Raw genomic sequence first — 19,465 nt, forward strand, 5'->3', positions numbered from 1 at the left:
GCTCCAGACCTCGCCGTCCTTGGCTCCTCCTTCCACAGACCAGCACAGTCCCTGTTGGGTAGCGTTTGGCTACCCTGTGTCTTGCAGGCCTCCTTCCTCTCCGTTACTGCTCCCAGGACCCTGCATCCAGACACCTCACCTCCCATCTCAGTGCTGCAGCCCCTTCCAGCCTCGTATCTGTCCTGTTCATATTGTCCTTGTTGCCCTGTTGATGCTGTTAGGGCACAGATCTGCTCCAGTTTCTTGTCTCCAAAAACACTTTGGGATTTTTGCCACTCGAAACTGATTTTGTTTATTTGGATTTTATACTTAGAATCAAAGTAATGATTTTTGACCCACAAGTATCCTAACCCTTCATCCAGTGCCTACTCCACGCTGCAGGAGTACCTCGGAGCCTGCCGCTCACACGTTGGTGCACACAGCCAACCAAATAGAAAGATGTCTATTCAGTTCTTCTCTTTCTCCCAGTGTTCAAATGCAGTCATCTACACTTAATGCCATGAGTTTCACAGATTCTTTCTTGGAACTCGTGAGAGGAAAGGATTCCCACGCAAGAGGAGAAATGGCAGAGCGGGAGCCTTTGGGCCTGAGAGCGAGGATGGCAGTGTCACCGTCACTGCAGAATGTCACAGTGTAGTGTCGCTTGTGCCCTCAGACTTGGTGAGGAGCGAGTAGCAGCACTCTTGTTCCCCAGGTGAGAAGACCCAGGCTCAGGAAGGTGGATGTGATGCCAAGGGCGCCCAGCTAGTGAGTGGTCAGCAGGAACCAGACTCCTATCTGTCAGGTGTAGGAGCACCTGCTCGTGACACTCCAGTCCCGCTTCCTCTTCAGTGTCTGTGTTCCAGCTTGGCCCTGCTTGTTAAAAACAGAACAAGAGCTCTTTGCAGACAGAAATGCAATTAAACTTTGCATAAACAGTAAAAGTTCCAGCATCCCCATCACAATCCTGCTGGGTCTGTGGTCTGTACAGGCTTGTGATGATTGGAGCCCTTCAGCATGAATTTGAATTTGCAGATATAAAAGTCAAGAAGCTCTTGACTGAAGTTAAAGATTTCTGTTCTGATATTAGAACATCCCGAGATTTGTCTAACAGTAACTATCCCATCTTTATGGATTTTTGTGGCATAAATGTGGGAGGGAGGCTGTTCCAGTTCTGAGAACCTGTGTAATGCTTCTAAAGTCAACCTCTGGGAGCCTTGGCTGAGAGAAATGTTTGAATATAGAACCACTGAGCCCTTTCTAACTATCTCCAGGTTTAGTCTGCACATTTGAAAAGCAGCTGTGAATCGCCATTAGCAGTATCACACACACTCTCACAGGTAACCAGAGTATACTGTTCTGTCCCTGAGTGATTATTAAAGGATTAAGGAGATAAATCCTCACTTACATTGTCATGCGTCAATATGACACATGGGTGAGACACCAGTAGAGCTCTCCTGTTGGGGACTTCTGTCAGAGCCAGGGAGGTTGGACATTGCTGGGGAAACCAAGGAGGAAGTCCTGCTCTTCTCATGAGCTGTGCTTGGAAGATGGGTCGGTGCAGTGGGCAGCTGAGCATCGTCTCCAGCAGCCAAGCTGGATGCTCTGCCGTGAGGCCAGCTCCTTCCCTCAGCATCGTTGCAGATGCCTTTCACCACCTGTCACCTCCATATTTTCATTGAGGAACCTGGTTTTCTGCTGCCATGTGGAGGGCACAGCCATGTCATCTTAGGGAGCCAGGGCAGCTGGGTGGACGGGTGGTCTGAGGGCCTGTATCGCTTTCTGCTCAGTGACTGTGGAGGTTGGATGGACCGTAAGAGACACGGGAGGGGCCTTGTTGATAGATGGAAGGCTGGGTCCCTCTGAACTCGTCTCTCCTTATCTATCATCAGTTAGTGGACCACGAGCACGTTGCTTTCTACATGTGAAAACCAGATTTCCTCTTTTTCTTCTCTTAATTTAGAAGTTATTTGGGGACTGAAAAATAACAGGCTGGGAGGTAGGATCTCTGACCACTGATCCCTGAGGTTCCCAGTCATATAGTTAGAATTAAAGAAAGCTGCTTTTCAGCGGTGTGAGAACCAGGAGCATGTTATCTCTAGTCGTCAAGTGTTCCTGTGTATTCATTCTTATGTTCATTCATTCTTTGAACTTTCACTCCAACATTTGCTGAGTGCAAACGACATTGAGCCGGGTGTTGTACAACTTCAGCATCTGAGTAGGACACAGGAGCTGGACTGAGCTGGATGCCTGCAAGAGCAGGAGATGAGAAACGAGTTAGTTCAAGGAAGCAGGGAATTTCCAACGCAGAGCTGAGCAGGAAGACCAGCTAGTAACCTGAAACGGTCATGGCCAAAACAGCTGTCCAAAACGGGTGGATAGTTGGCAAGAGTAACAGACTAAAATCCGGAGTGGGAGGGGGATGCAGTGAGATGGGACCCCTGGTGCTCATGGCTCCAAAACAGCAGATACTATCATGGAAGATGGGTGAATTACACTTCCCTCCCACCTGCCCCTTGTGCCTTGATTCCAGATTCTTAAGGAACCCATGTCGGCTGCTGGGAGCAAAAGCCATAGAGGGGTGAATGAGACAGGACCCACCTGTCAGGGAGCAGATGCAAAGGTGTCACAGTAGCTCTGGGGCAGTCACAGTGGAGGTGACACCTGATAGGTGGCTGGAAGGTTGGCCGCCATTTTTCTGTTGATTTTGAAAGTATTGGGAAATTGATCTAAGGAACAGTGGGTCATCTGGCTCAGAAGATACGAACCCGCTCTGATGAGAGTTCTTAATCTTTGAAATGCTCCTGTTGCATATGGACCTGATTGGCATCATGCCTGGGGCTGATAAGCACTTTAGACCTTTGACCCTGCACCTTCAACCAGACCCTACTTTTTCTGACCCATCAGCAAATGTTTCTTGAGCATCTGTTACATACAAAGGTCTTTTCAATACTCACAAAAGATAGGTAACAGAGTTAAATACTTGGAGCCCTGATGTTTATTAAAATAAAATAGGGCACCATGTATCACTGCAATGGAAGAATGTTCTCTGGCTTCCTAACAGAAGCCCGCTGCTGGGCTTATAATCCTACAGTGACAGCATATGTGGGGAGTTTGAAAGGGAGGGAGAGAGGAGCTAACATAAATTTGGAAAGCACTTTGAAGTCATGCAGCTGTCACTGTTCCTATTTTTTAATCACCAGATGTATTGGAATCGTTATTTTTCCCAACTTCAAAGTGGAAGTGAGTACGTCTGCTGCCCAACACAAAGACTCCGTGGCTGCCACCAATGATGCAGCTACAGCATAACGTAAACACAAGTAAACCTGAGTAACATGGAATGCAGTGAACTTACATTTTAGCTGCTTTTGTCTTACGTGGCTAATTAGAAATGTTGCTCATCATACATTGGCATCTGTTATATTTTTGTTTGAAATATGGGGTCCCAGGGAGTTAACTGCTCAGCCATGGAGAATTAGATCATTTTGAAACATGAAATGAAGTCTATTTGGCAAAAGCACAGGTAGAGGAGATGAGAAGAATGAATGCAGTGTTTGAAATATTAAAGAGGTCATTTGAATGGTCCTCTTCTCTCCCTCTTGCTCTTCCCCTCAGGGATCTGATAAAGCATTCCAGCCGCACCCTCCTCCCTCTCACAGGTACTCTTTTTCTGGGCTAAGATCTAAGAAATTGCCCTTAAGGGTATGTGTCAGTTGGCTCAGGCGGCCATAACAAAGCACCTTAAACATGGCTTAAACAAGAGACATTCAGTGGCTCACAATCCTGGAGGCTGTAAGTCTGAGCTCACGGTGTTGGCACTTTCTCCTCCTGATGCCTCTCTTCCGGGCCTGTAGACAGCCGTCTTCTCTGGGCATCTCCGTCCTCATCTCTTCTTATAAGGCACCAGTCAGATTGAATTAGGGCCCATCCTAGTGGCTTTGTTTTGCCTTAATCATCTCTTTAAAGACCTCCATCTCCAAACACAGTCACCTTCTGAGGTCCTGGAGATTAGGACTCCAACATGTGAATTTTGAGGAGACACAGTTCAGTCCAGAACAGGTTGGACACTCCTGGAACAGGGAGATGGGAAATGGGGAGCTGGACTCTCTGCTGATGGCCTGTGTTTAGGGGCTGATGCCGATTGTTATCTTCACAGAGGTCTCCAGGCTCAGACCCTGGAAGAGTAGTTGTTGGTGCAGAGAACTGCCCATGTGTTCCTCTCCTGGCATGTCTTTCTGTGTGCCTGGTGACGCCAGTGCTTGTATCTGTTTATCTACGTTAATCCCCACTGTAACTCAGAGGTAGGCATTGTCATTGTCACCCCCTTTTACAGGATGGGGAACCGAGGCATAGGAAGGTCAGTAACCGGTCCCAGGTGATCAGCTCTGAGACGCGGACCTGAGGACCACTTGGGCAACTGCTGGCGGCCCAGCCCTCAGCCCCCGTGCACATTTCCACACACTTACTGGTCAGTGTGCCTGGGACTTAGGGTCTCCAAAGTCCAAGCACCGGCATTGGTCACGCTGGTTGCTATGTTTGAAGCTTGCTTAGGAATTCAGATTAATATTCCTTGGCCTCAAGTCTCACTCAGTGTAATGTCCCTTAACATACACAGGCTCACTGACACAGAAGTCAGTCTTCACTTCTGGCGGATTGGGTACTTGCCAATCTGCCTACTTGTTAAAATTACCTGCACCCTCAAATGAGTACCCGTGGGCTTCTCGAGGTCTAGACATTTGCAGAACGGCTAAAATTTGAGTCCCCGATGTGTATGTTCCCAGCGGAGTCGACAGGCCATGCCCCAGCTTCTAGTTTAGCGCAGTCTGTAAACAGCGTCCTTTATGTGATCTCTTCGGTGCTCTGTTTTTCCTCATTCTTGTGCTTTATGTTAGTGATTTCACAGTTTAAACTGGCCCTCACGTGTAATGCCAAGGTGGGCAGTGTACAGCGGAGAAAGGCCTTCCAGTACCTGCTCCCCTTTTAACAGCATAAAATGTTGTGCTTCTGTCACGTGGAACTATAGAATCTCGACAAGTTTTTGTCTAGTAAGGATTAACAAATCAAAATTAATAGTATAATACTCATTATTAGAACTTAGTACGTATAAAATGACATGGACATTCTCACTTGACATGCTCTCCTTAATGTCTTATGTAATAAATACAAAATCATGCTTTCCCCATTTAAGTACTTAACTTTATCATCAAATAATGTTATGGGGAAGGCCTGCTGTACGTTTCATTGTGCAGAACACGGCACACCATTCACATTAGATGTAAACAGATATTTTTTGAATGACTGGACTGTTCAGTATTATTCATGCTAAAACAAATAATAAAATAGCTACTATTTCCTAAATGTTCACCTTCTATCAAGAAATGTTCTAAGTACTTTACATATGTTAACTCATTTAATCTACCCAACAAGGAGGTAGTTGCCATTATTCCCATTTGATGGATGAAGAAACCAAGGTATAGAGATCAGGATGCTTCCAAGGTCTCAAGAATTTGCAGAACTGGGATTCAAACCCCAGGCTCTCTGTATCTAAAGCTTGAGCTCTTAACTGCCTCTACTATGACTGACAAGAAAATTACTCCTTTATGAACACATAACTTACAGTGTCTTTTTCCTTTGGCCAGTTGAAGACATTATTTTAATTAAAGTGCAACAGTGATTCATTGATGTGGCACCTGTAGTGATGTTATTATTGTAAAGATCATCTTTATGCTGAGATTTTTGTAGTAGTTTTTGATTCAGAATCTTTTTCTCTTCTTAGGATGTGGCATTTTTGAAACCTTATTGCTTACGTAGGCTTCAGAATAACTGTATCATGATAACCAGAAAACTTACAATTTGCTTCTTTACAGAAAATCACTCTGCACCTCCCGACGTAACCACTTACACCTCAGAACACTCAATACAAGTAGAAAGGCCGCAGGGCTCTACGACGTCAAGAACAGCCCCAAAGTATGGCAATGCCGAGCTCATGGAGACTGGCGACGGTATGTCTTCCAGCAAGTTTTTCCTCCTTTGTAAATTCTAAGTTCTGCTGACGTGCTTTCTGTGCCCTGACTGGATGTGTTTCTTCTAGTGACACAGTCGGCTCATTGACTCATCACGTTCTTTATGAGCCTTCCTAGAAGGTGGCATAGTTAAAGGAAGTGCAAGCTATCTCCAAGGGGGCCAAGAGTTATTCCTTGTAGGAAAAATGTCAACGTTGTAGGAATTTTGTCATGAGAATAAAAAGATTTGATAAAATTCTGATGTTTTTGCTAATGAATAATGTTGATTCCACAATTAGAAAATTAGTGCAGGTGTTAAGACTGTGAATGGTTACTTGGAAGGGCAAGATGGAGCTAAACACAACCAAAATAATGCACAGAGATGGGCAGAATGGTGCTTTAGACTTTGGAAGGAAGATGGTCCTTTTTCCTCCATGTTGGAAAAAGTATTGGTGATTTGATAAATACAGCCATTCGGGTTCTCTCTTATTCCTTGAATCTTTCATCTTGGTATGCTCTGACATATTCCTGTTACCCATCCTAAAGTGACAGACTCGAACATGAATTTCATGCTTTATTCTGCTTTCATTGACCTTCCAGAGTCATGAAAGTTAGACTGGAACCTGATGATGATATAAAGTGTTATTTTCTTGGAAGATGGCCAAAATAGCCTCTGTGTGCCATCCATCCCACTATGCTTGTGTCCATGACACGATGACTCGGGGGTGATGAGGAGGCCTGGACCCAGCCTCTAACAGGCAGATGCCTCTTCACTGTGGTCAGAGCCCAAGGTCGCTAGGTTCTGAGTTCTGTTAGTATATTTGAAGTCACTCCAGTTTCCAGTATGATTGGTTTCCCTGGAATGCTTCTCAGTATCAAGGTTTGCTTTAGTCCTCTACTAAGTTCATTGTTTATTGAATTGGTCATTACTGTTATTCTTTTCATCACCATTTTAGTAACTTTGTTGTCTTTGAAGTTCATCATCTTCACCTGCTCCCCCAGGTAAATTCATCTATTGTCCGGTTCAGTGCTGTGATGGTGTCTCGTACCAGAACCACATGGGGCACTTGTTGGAAAACAGATTCTGGGCCACACCCCAGACCTAACACATCAGAAGCCCTGGGCTGGGTCCTAGGATGATTTGTGTGTGTTCTAAATTAAGCTGGAGCACCAGTGGCCTTGTGAAATGATCTCTGATTCATCCAAACCAGATTAACTGGGACTCTTTAATGGGGAAATTTTGTGTTTAGATATTGAGAATTCTGGGTTGTATATTTTTATGTATTTTCAAGATTGTAAAATATTTAATGTCTCAATTCTGAAAGTGCCCATAGAGTAATTTGAGACTATCTGTTAAAATGGTTTTTATTGGATAGAAAAATTTCCTTGAATTCTGTCATACTCGTTCCAAAAGCTGAGTTCTGTTCTTGTGACACTGTGCCGTGGAGGAAGGGCTTTGCCTCGGTCAGTATGGGAAAGACCCTCTCTGGTTGTGGTTCTTCTGTCTGAGAACCGTGAAGGTTCCAGGCCTTCATATTTACCAGGTTCAGGTTTCCAAGCACTGTTCAGCAGGAATGAAATCTGCCTGCAGAGAGTACAAGTGATCCAGTTACGGATTCAGCCTCTTGGTGCTCCATTTTTTTCATTTATTTGGGTTATGTAAAATTTTTTTAAATTTCATGCCTTTTTCATTGATCATTTCACTTATTCAGTTTTGAAAACGATGTCACATTTATTGTCATGAGAAATGTATTATAAGGTTGGGTCTGTTTTTCTCAGTACACATGGATAAATATATGTAAGTTCTGTATTATATCAGAAACTGAATTTAGAGACTTTTAATTGCTGTGCTTCTAGAATGCATTGCCTAAATGTTCACTCAGGAGAGTGGGTCTGAAAGACATATAGGAGGGACCTGGCCATTACCTGCAAGAGGACAAGGCCTGCCAGCAGCACTTGTAGAACCTGAGTCCCCTTACTTTCAGGGGCGGCAGCTGGAGGCTGAGCACAGGTGGTCTCAGGGGAGATTGGGACTTGGGGAGGGTCTCACTGCTTAATCAGCTCTCTGACCCCCAAGGACACAGGGGACCCTGAGACGGTATTAATTAGGAGATGACAGACCCTGTTTTAGGAATAGAGGTGGGACCGAGCCCAGTCTATTGTCTGGAGTTTTTCCCAAGGTCACCAGAGCAGGACAGTTCACAGTGTAAAAGGGAATCATTTCTGCTACATCTTTATGCTCTCTCAAGGCTTCCTAGCAAGGTCACATGCTAAGACCGTCCACCTTGGAATGTTCTCGTTGAGCAGCAGTCATCTTAGGTGACACTGAGGGGCTCCCAGCCCTGAGATGGGGCAGGGTGTGCTGTCATGGCTGTTTTTACTGTAGCTGCTTGTTTACGCTGTTCCATGCTCACAGTCAGTCCACCTGCCCCATGGTTCTGTTTTTCAGGAGTGCCTGTAAGTAGCCGGGTATCAGCAAAAATCCAGCAGCTTGTCAACACCCTCAAACGACCCAAACGACCACCATTGCGGGAATTCTTCGTCGATGACTTTGAAGAACTGCTGGAAGGTGAAAGAGCCCGTTCCTACCCGCTCGTCCAGTGTTTCTGTGACCCTATAGAGTATAGTGTTTTTCTACCAAGGCTGTTAGACTTTTTAAGAACAGTAATCTTGGTGTTCTTGGGAAGGCAGGGATCCTGCCTAGAAACTGTAGGTACTATTCTCCAAGGTCCCTTTAAAGATACGCCAGTCCCAGCACAGTTGGGTTGATACCATTTGTGTGTCACTCTCAGCAGAATGTGATTTTGTCCCGTGAGCCAGGCCTCTTTCTGAGGACTCCTTGAGGCTACAGGAATGCTGGTGTTGATAAATCATAGGCAACCTGAGCTTGCAGCAGCGCGTTCTCTCTGAATAGGCTTTAGAGGAATGCAGAATGAGCCGTGGCAGATCTCACCTTCCTGACTCTCGTGACAGCGTCAGGAGCTGGTGTTCTTAACCCCTGAACAGTCCTGAGCCTTTTAACACAAACAACTTAAAATTGAAACAAAGTACTGCTTGTTGTGTCAAACCCAAACTGCTTATTTTCTTGCTCTTTATACCACAAGTAAGACATAGCTGATTTTCTAGCCAGCAGGTGGAAATTGTGAATCATCAGCTATAGAGAAACCTTTCCCGGAAGTGAGAATAATCTCTCAGATTCTTACCTATCTAAAGAGTTGGGCAAATTGTTTTTATTATGGGGTGTTTATTTTTGTTATACGTAAGAAAATATGTGCTGTGCTAGTTATTCATAGTAGCTGTAGCAAATTCAAATTTACATCTCAGTATTTAAGGGAAAAATATAATTCAGCAAGATTTGAGCTCTTTGGAGTCTATAATTACTAGTGTATGTCGATAACCAATGTTTTAAACATGGCAGTCCTAGACTCTAGGCATGTTAAAATGCATAGTTTTACTTGTCAGTTTATAAATGCATTCAGGTCTCCCTAAGTTCCACACCCTGACTTTGCCTTGGAAATTGTAAGAATTAAGTGCTTTTGTTACATCCATGAGGCTCATGTGTCAGTCATAGCTCTAATTCTAGAAAAACACCTGTGCACGTTTCCTGTCCTCTAATAAATGTCTAACTCCAGTGTAAATCTTCTAGCTTCCTTAAAAGGAATAAAAAAGTGATTGTGCTAATATGGATGTGTTTTTCTTGAAAACCTTTTGTGTTCAAATGTATTTAGTTCAACAACCAGATCCAAACCAGCCAAAGCCAGAGGGAGCCCAAATGTTGGCGATGCGTGGGGAACAGCTGGGTGTGGTTACAAATTGGCCCCCGTCTTTAGAAGCAGCGTTACAGCGATGGGGGACCATCTCACCAAAGGCCCCATGCTTGACCACGATGGACACGAATGGGAAACCTCTGTACATCCTCACTTACGGTAATCCTGTGAGACTTATCCACCTTTTGTTTGTTTGTGCCTGCACACAACTGTCACTTTCAGGGTGGCCGATTCATATTTGTGTTGCCTTATGTTTCTAATACAGAAATAAATGGAACCTGAAAGGAATATTATAGGAAAATTATTTGGTTTGAATATGAAAAGTTACTATTTGTTAAATGTTTTTGAGTAAAAACCAGAAAGTGATATAAAAAATTAGTGATTATAACTCTAATAAGATGTTAGATTTTACCTCTTGGAATGTATATTAATTAAATTAATGCATTCAAGAAGGATTGGTAGTTAAAGAATGTATATCAGAACTCTTTGACATGCGTCACTCACTTACAAGAAACAGAATCTGTTTCCAAAGTGCTTTTTCAGAAAGCAAGAGAAAACAAACTTTTCTTTAATTCTTTATTCAGTACCATTAATGCAGTCCATAAACTTGGAAATAGTTAACTGTACCAGAGAGATTCCTTTCTCTTTGCACCACGGATAAGAGGCGGAGAAAGCAAATTTTCAGGTCATTTTCACACTCTCTGTTACAGTTTTGCAAAGAAACAAGCTTCATAACAAAAACACCAAAATGGCTTATGTTATGTCTGCATGTGTGAGGTTAGATTACCTTTTTTTAACTTTCAGTTTTGTTTTTATGATGATAATGCTCTTCTAATTGCAGGTAGGAGAGGAAGTGTTTTCTCCATTAGCAATGGAGGTCAAGAGCCAGATGTTAAGTATTATAGCCCAGCCTTTTAGTGGGTGTGGGGCCTGTGAGGCACCCACTGTGCCTCAGTCATTATCCTGTGCATCTCATGGAGGGAAATGGGATTTAGGAGCATATGTTTTCACAGTCTCATTTTTTTTTTTCTCGTTTTGTTGGGAAATTCTGAGTGGAGTGGAGAGAGGGTATTTCACCCATCATGAGGCATAAGATTCATGTTTTTAAAAGTTATACTCTTGGAAATAGATTTTAGTCAGTCAAAAAGACAGAGGACTTTCCTGTCTGACCTTCATCTCTTGCCAGATTCAGCCATGGAGCTGATTGTGTACTGTTTTCCAAGCATCATTTATTGAAAGACTCTCCTTTCCCCTTTCTTGGCTCCTTTGTCATAAATTAGTTGACATACATGCGTGGGTTTATTTTGGGGCTATTCTGTTTCATTGATCTTTGTGTCTGTTTTTGTGCCAGTATCATACAGTTTTTCATTACTGGTAGTTTTGTAATGTCAAGGAGTATGACGTTTCTAGCTTTGTTTTTCTTTCTCAAGATGGCTTTGGCTATTTGGGGTCCTTCATGGTTTCATACAAATTTTAGAATTGTTTGTTCTATTTCTGTGAAAAATGCCATTGGAATTTTGATAAGGATTGCGTTGAATCTATAGATTGCTTTGAGTAGTACAGACATTGTAACAATATTCATTCTTCTGATCCATGAGCAGAGAATATCTTTCTATTTATTTGTGTCATCTTTAATTTCTTTCATTAAAGTCATAATTTTTAACGTACAGGTCTTTTACCGCCTTGATTAAATTCATTCCTAGGTATTTTATTCCTTTTGATGCAGTTGTAAATGGGATTGTTTTCTTGATTTCTCTTTCTGATAGATTTTTATTAGTGTATAGACAGAACAGTTTTCTGTGTATTGATTTTGTATCTGCTACTTTACTGAATTCATTTATTACTCTGTTTTCCTGTATAGTCTTTAAGTTTGTCTATATATAATGTCATGTTATCTGCAAGTAGTGACAGTTTTTCTTCTTCCTTTCCAGTTTGGATGCTTTTTTATTTCTTTTTCTTGCCTTATTATTCTGACTAGGACTTACAATACTATGTTGAATAAGCACGGCAAAAGTGTCTTGTTCCTGAATCTTAGAGGAAAAGCTTCCAGCTTTTTACTGTTGAGTATGCTGTTAGCTCTGAGCTTGTAAACATATGACTTTTATTTTGTTTGTAAACATATGACTTTTATTTTGTTGAGAATTTTTATCATAAATGGATGTTGAATTTTGTCAAATGTTTTTTCTGCATCTGCTGAGATGATCATATGATTTTTATCCTTTATTATGTTATTAATGTGCTGTGTCACATTCATTGATTTGCGGATGTTGAACCATCCTTGCATCTCTGGAATAAATCCCACTTGATCATGGTGTATGAGCATTTTAACATATTATTAAATTTGGTTTGCTAATGTTTTGTTGAAGATTTGTGCATCTGTGTTCTTCAGGCCTGTAATTTTCTTTTCTCATGGGGTCCTTGTCTTGTTTTGATATCAGGGTAATGCAGGCCTTGTAAAATGAGTTTGGAAGTGTTTTCTCAACTTCTGTTTTTTGGAAGAACTTGAGAAGGATTGGTATTAATTCTTCTTTGAATGTTTGGTAGAATACACCAGTGAAGCTATTTAGTCCTGGACTTTTGTTTGTGGAGAGGGTTTTGGTTACTGATTCAATCTCCTTACTAGTAAACGGTCTGTTTAGATTTTCTGTTTTTCATCGTTCAGTCTTGGAAGGTTGTATGTTTCTAGGAATTTATTTCTTTGAGGTTGTCCAGTTTGTTGGTATGTAATTGTTCATAGTAATCTCTTATGATCATTTGTATTTCTTTAATACCAATTGTAATGTCTCTCATTTCTGATTTTATTTATGCGTCGTCTTTTTTCCCTGGGTGAGTCTAGCCAAAGGTTCGTTAATTTTGTTTATCTTTTTAAAGAACCAGCTCTTGATTTCATTGATCTTTTCTATTGTCTTTTTAATCTCTATTTCATTTATTTCCGCTCTGATCTTTGTCATGTTCTTCCTTCTACTAACTTTGGGCCTCATTTGTTCTTCTCTTTCTGGTTACTTGAGATGTAAAGTTAGGTTGAGATTTTTCTTGTTTCTCGAGATAGACGTTTATCTGTGAACTTCCCTCTTAGAATTGCTTTTGCTGTATCCCATAAGTTTTAGTATGTTATATTTTCATTTTCATTTGTCTCAAGGTGTTTTTTACTTTCTCTTTTGATTTCTTTGTTTCGTTGGTTGTTGGATAACATGTTTTTTAATCTCCACATACATGTAAATTTATCAGTTCTCATAATCGATTTCTAGTTAGATAACATTGTGGTCAGAAAAGATGCTCAATATGATTTCAGTCCTCTTAAATTTAAGACTCGTTTTGTGGCCTAAGATATGATCTATCCTGGAGAATGTTCCGTGTGAGCTTGAGAAGAATGTTTATTCTGCTGCTTTTCGATAGAGTGTTCTTTATATAGCTATTAAATCTATCTGGTGTAATGTGTAATTTAAGGCTGATGTTTCCTTATTGATTTTCTGTCTGGCTGGTCTGTTCATTGATGTAAATGGGGTATTAAAATCCCCTACTCTTATTATATTGCTGTTGTTTCCCTCTTTATGCCTGTTAATGTTTGCTTTATATATTTAGGTGCTTCTATATTGGGTGCGTAAATATATCCAAATGTTATATTTGCTTGTTGGATTTACCCTTTATCATTACATAATGTCCTTTGTCTCATTACATTCTTTGTTTTAAAGTTGATTTTATCTGTTATAAGTATAGCTACCCCAGCTTTCTTTTAGTTTCCATTTACATGGAATATCTTTTTCCATCTGTTCGCTTTCATTTTGTGTGTGTCTTTATACTTGAAGTGGGTCTATCGTAGAAGTATGTGGATGAGTCTTGTGTTGTTGGGTTTTTTTTAATTCATTCACCCGCTGTGTCTTTGGATTGGAGAATTTAGTCTGTTTACATTTAAAGTAGTTATTGATAGGTATGACCTTATTGCCATTTTTTAAATTTCTTTCTGGCTCTTTTGTAGTTCCTCTGTTCCTTTAGTCTTCTCTTACTCTCTTCCTTTGTGGTTTGATGACTTTCTTTAGTGGTGTGCTTAGATTCCTTTCACATTATTTTTTGTGTATCTACTATAGGTTTCTGCTAGATGGTTACCATGAGGCTTACATATAACATTTATAATAGTCTGTTTTAAGTTGATTAAAAACTTAAGTGTGAGTACATTCTCAAGCCCTGCATTTTTAGTCTTCCCCTGTTTTATGTTTTTGATGTCACATTTTACACCTTTTTATCTTGTGTATTCCTGAACTAACTGTTGTAGTTATTTTTACTACTTTTGTCTTTCAACCTAATACTAGGTTTATAAGTGATTAATCTACTACCTTTACTAAATATTTACCTTTACCAGTGAGACACATATTTTCTTGTTACAAATTAGTGCCCTTTCTTTTCAGCTTAAATAAGTTCCTTTAACACTTTTTTTGTAAGGCTGCTTTCGTGGTGATGAACTCCTTTAGCTTTTTGCTTGTCTGGAGAACTTTATCTGTCCTTCAATTCTTCTCTCTTTTTTTTTTTTTTTTGTGGTATGCGGGCCTCTCACTGTTGTGGCCTCTCCCGTTGCGGAGCACAGGCTCCGGACGCGCAGGCTCAGGGGCCATGGCTCACAGACCCAGCCTCTCCGGGGCATGTGGGATCTTCCCGGACCGGGGCACGAACCCATGTCCCCTGCATCGGCAGGCAGACTCTCAACCACTGCGCCACCAGGGAAACCCTGTCCTTCAATTCTGAATGATAATTTTGGCCAGGAGAGTATTCTTGGTTGGAATTTTTTTTTTCTTTCTCCTTTCTAAATCAGTCAAGAACTGTTTTATCTTCTTTAATTTAAATCATCAATTTACTCTTTATTTTTTTCTATTTGAAAATATTTCTAGAACTTGCCAAAAGTTTGTTGTTTCCTTTTTCAAACTCTCTGTTGTAAATTGGCTTTTGTATGAATTTATGATGATCTCGACTTTAATATTCCAAACTGAGAATGAAGTTGAAACTTTAACAAAATATAATGGTGCTAATTGTTTGATTGTAATTGATTTGTTTGTTTACAATCATTGATTTTTTCACTTACAACAGGTTGATTGTAATTGTTTATTTAACTATAATAATTTCCTAACATTGTTCACATTAAATAAATCTGAAGGCACAAAATATTTGTGATTTCTTTAGGAAAAAAAATAACTCCTTGCATTATTTCTAATGGCTAGTGACTATTTGGGGCAAAAATATAATCATCAAATAATTGTAAAGTAGCCAGTCTTGAGGAGGTGGAGTTAAGGAAGGTGGAAGAGGGGCATGAATAAAACATCACACCTAGTAGCTACTCTCAATGATCAAGAAGTAGGCTAAAATGTAGACTGCAATTTTGTTTTTTATAGCTTGCTTTATTGTGATGTTAATAAAACAAAGAAACATTTTTGAGCACATACTATGAGCGAGGAATGTCCTAGGAATTAGAGGAATCAGAGATAATGGAAAAATCCTCCTTGTCCCCCTAATCACTAAGGAAGAGACAAATTGATAAATCCATTGATAGGAAAACAGTAAGAACCCTAGTTTGGATTGCTGCAAAATCCAATATGAAAAAAATCAAATTCAGATTTTTTTCATTTCATAATTTCATAATTTAATTTCATAATTAAAGTGTATATTAATTTAGCTTTTACATTTAAAATAGGAAAAAGATTAGAGCAGTGATTGCATTTATAGGAAACAGTTCAAATTATTGTTATCTTTATTATACTATTATTGCATTAATATAATTTCTAACACCTTGACTGCTTCTGAAAGCTTATAGAAGCTAAAGTTGTAAAAGGCCTTTATGTGTCCAAGAATTCATGTTAGATTTTAAAGTCATTTTGGTTTGATCTCAGACTGTTTGCTATCACCTGGGTATGCTGAGGAAATGTCTGGCACTGGAATGAAGGCAGGGATTTGAATCTGCAAGTTCTTCAAAACTGGTTATTTTTCTCATGTTTTTTTAATCTTTTTAATCCTGCTTTGTGGTGATTTTTTCTAGAGTTCAAAACTTTAAAATAATTCAAAAATTTTACCATAATTTTTATCTAAATTCAGGGATTAGGATTCCTAAATCCTAAAAGTTAGGAAAAGTTGAAGTTGAGAAACTTAGGATGTGGGGAAGGAGAGGGATCAGGCCCTACAAAGCCTGTCTTAAGTGCCCTTTACATTCATTGCAATCACACAAGACAGGACTCATTAATAGAGGAAATAGGTGTCATTTTGCACAACATAAATTAGCATTAACTCACTAATGCCTTGGCCCCTGCCCTATTTTACTCCCTAGAAATCCTCCCCACTTCTGTGATGGTAATTAAATTCTGTGTGGCTTTCCTCTAGGTTCTTAGCATCCTAGGTGTATTTGTATTTAATACCTTATTCCAGTGTTCAGGCTTCTCAGATTTTTAAGTCAGATTTGCTGGCTTTTGTTTCCCATCTTGATTCCAGGGGCTCGGAATAACTTGAAAGGCTTAAAGTGAAAAAGTAATACTCTCTATATAGGTTAATGTGCACACATGTACACAACAGAAAATGCATGTGTACAATTAATTGTGTCTTTATAATTTGTATTGATAGGCAAACTGTGGACAAGAAGTATGAAGGTTGCTTACAACATTCTGCATAAATTAGGTACAAAACAAGAACCTATGGTGCGACCTGGAGATAGGGTAAGTGCAATTTAAATTATCACATCTGCAAGACACGTGGTCTGAGGTGGAGAAGACACCCACTGTTTTAAAGTTGCAAAGTTCAGTGCCTCCATACTGCTAAATCAGGCTTTCTTAACATTTACTGTGAACCAGAAGCAGTTATTCAGCAGGATTAATCTTCACAGTAACTCAGCGAGTTTAACTATAGTAGTTCTCACATTTTATCCATGAGGATATTAGGACTTGAGAAGGTAAGAATCATATCAGCTGAAGGCACATAGCTAGAAAGTGGTATAGCCAGTGCGCGTATCCATTTCTGTCCAACCACAAAACCTGTGTTCCTAACCCCTGACATATGTGGTCTCCTAGTTTGGAATGTACTTGCACTGTCTCCCTGAGTAGGCAGGACAATTGTGTTTAGAACTTTTTTATATTAGTCAGTGATATCGAAAATCCTGGCAGCAAACTGCTGGTATGTTCCTTTCCTAGTGTTAAATTTCTTGATATAGGCTACTGTCTTTCATTGAAAAGCACAATTTTATTCTTACTACAATCTGCTAAGTTACTGAAAACAGATATTAGTATTTCCTTTTTAATGTTACACCCAGAGCAGTTAATAATCTTGCCCAAGCTTTACACCCCAATTAAGATGTGGGGCTGAGAGTAGAACCTAGTTTTCTTGCCTTAAATGGAGTGATTCTTTTCCCATATGGTGCTATTTACCTCAGAATGCCCCAAGACTGGGTTACCCACCTGCACCCAAAGGACTCCAAATTAATTTTATAAAAATATCATTTTAGAGCACCATAAACCAACAAGAATATAAGCTATGATTTACATAAGAGACATTATAAAAACATGGGCCCATTATGGGGAATTTTTAATAAGACTGCTGCAGCCCCAGGATTCTGTGGTAGGCTATGATTCTTTCCAGTTTAATGAACAAGTTTGATATTTAGCTTTTAAAAGTCAATTATAGGTCTCACACTTCCTCATTATAAAACTTACCGTAAAGCTACAGCAATCAAAGCTGTGTGGTATTAACGCAAAGACAGATATAGACCAAAGGAATAGAATAGAAAACCCAGAAATAAATCCTTACATGTAGGGTCAAGGGACTTTCAAGAAGGATGCTAAGACATTAAATGGGGGAAAGGATAGTCTACTCAACAAATGGTGCTTGGAAAATTGGATATCCATAAGCAAAAACCCAAAATTGAACCTTTATACCATATATTAAAAAATTAACTCAAAATGGATTAAAGACCTAAACTCTTAGAATAAAACATAGGGGAAATGTTTCATGAGTTTGGATTTGGCAATGATTTCTTGGATATGGCACCAAAAGCACAGGGAACAAAAAAGTTGATAAATTGCACTTCATCAAAATTAAAAAATTCTGGGCTTCCCTGGTGGCGCAGTGGTTAAGAATCCGCCTGCCAATGCAGGGGACCACGGGTTCAAGCCCTGGTCTGGGAAGATCTCACATGCCACAGAGCAACTAAGCCCGTGTGCCACAACTACTGAAGCCCGTGAGCCTAGAGCCCGTGCTCTGCAACAAGAGAAGCCACCGCAATGAGAAGCTCACGCACCACAACAGAGTAGCCCCCGCTTGCTGCAACTAAAACCCACGCACAGCAACGAAGACCCAACGCAGCCAAAAATAAATAAAATAAATGTATAAAATTAAAAACTTCTGTGTACCAAAGGACACTTTTGAGAGTGAAAAAGAAACATACAGAATGGGAGAAAATGTTTACAAATCATATATCTGATAAAAGATTAGTATCCAGAATATATAAAGAAGTTCTACAACTCAACAACAACAACCAAAAAAAAAAGTTTAAAAATCAGGCAAAGGACTTGAATAGACTTTTTTCCAGGGAAGATTTACAAATAGCCAAATAAGCCCATGAATCACTAATCATTAGGGAAATATACGTCAAAACCACATGAGCTACCACTTCACACTCATTAGGATGGCTGCTATCAAAACAGAAAATAGTAGGTGATGACAAGAATGTGAAGAAATTGGAACCCTTGTGCATTGCTGGTAGGAATATACAGTGGTGTAGCCACTGTGGAAAACAGTACTGTGGTGGTTCCTTAAAAAATTAAACATCTGATCTGATAATTCCAGTTCAGTTTCAAAAGAATTGAAAGCAAGGACTTGAACAGATATATCTACACCAATGTTCATAGCAGCACTATTCACGAAAACCAAAAGGAGGAAGCAACTCAAGCATCCATGGTCGGTGAATGAATAAACAGAAGGTGGTATGTTCGTATGGTGTAATACTATTCAGCCTTAAAAAGGAGGGAAATTCTGACACATTCTACAACATGGATGTACCTTGAGGACATTATGCTCAGTAAAATAAGCCAGTCACAAACGATAAATACTGTATGGTTCCATTTATATGAGGTACTTAGAGTACTTAAATTCCTAGAGACAGAAGAACGATCGTTACCAGGGGCTGTGGGAAGCGGCTTCAGTTATTGTTTAATAGGGACAGAGTTACAGTTTAGGAAAATGAAAATGTTCTGGAAATGGATGGTTGATGATGGTTTTACAACAGCGTAAATGTACTTAATGCCACTGAACTGTATACTTGAAAATGGTCAAGATGGTGAACTTTGTTACATTTATTTTATCACGATAAAAAAAAGTCAGTTGTAATATATCTCCCTTATCTATAATTTGGTTAATAGTCTTAGTAGTTTTTTTAAAAAAGTCTTTGGCCTTCAGACTCTTGAAGTTCCTTTACAATAGCAATTACAAAATAAACCATCTCTGTTCTGCTAAGAAGTCAGTAGGAATGTGGGGGGCAAGTTTTGATAGAACAAAATATGTAAAAAGATTTTCTTTAGCAGGGAGTGGTTTGAATTGTATGAGGTGGGACTACTTTTCTAAATTATTCCTTTAAAAAGTTTTCATATGGCTGGCACCTGGCATGTGCGTATAAATACTTATTAAATAAGCATATGGAACTGTAGTATTCAATTGATAATAGCCTTCTGTCACAATAAACAGGATTCTTTACCTCTT

General features: G+C 39.9%; 1 protein-coding gene across 4 annotated transcripts in view; it reads left to right on the plus strand.

Annotated features, from left to right (window-relative positions):
• DIP2C (disco interacting protein 2 homolog C) overlaps window positions 1-19,465 on the plus strand; it is a 359,853-nt gene that overhangs the window by 227,582 nt on the left and 112,806 nt on the right. For all 4 annotated transcript variants that reach the window (XM_060005263.1, XM_060005260.1, XM_060005261.1 and 1 more), the window contains 4 exons: window positions 5,847-5,981; window positions 8,431-8,550; window positions 9,710-9,907; window positions 16,343-16,434. In XM_060005263.1, coding sequence (XP_059861246.1) covers window positions 5,847-5,981; window positions 8,431-8,550; window positions 9,710-9,907; window positions 16,343-16,434 — 545 coding nt within the window. The remainder of the gene's footprint in view (window positions 1-5,846; window positions 5,982-8,430; window positions 8,551-9,709; window positions 9,908-16,342; window positions 16,435-19,465) is intronic.

The sequence above is a fragment of the Delphinus delphis genome, chromosome 2, assembly GCF_949987515.2.
Source record: "Delphinus delphis chromosome 2, mDelDel1.2, whole genome shotgun sequence".
NCBI classification, from domain to species: Eukaryota; Metazoa; Chordata; class Mammalia; order Artiodactyla; family Delphinidae; genus Delphinus; species Delphinus delphis.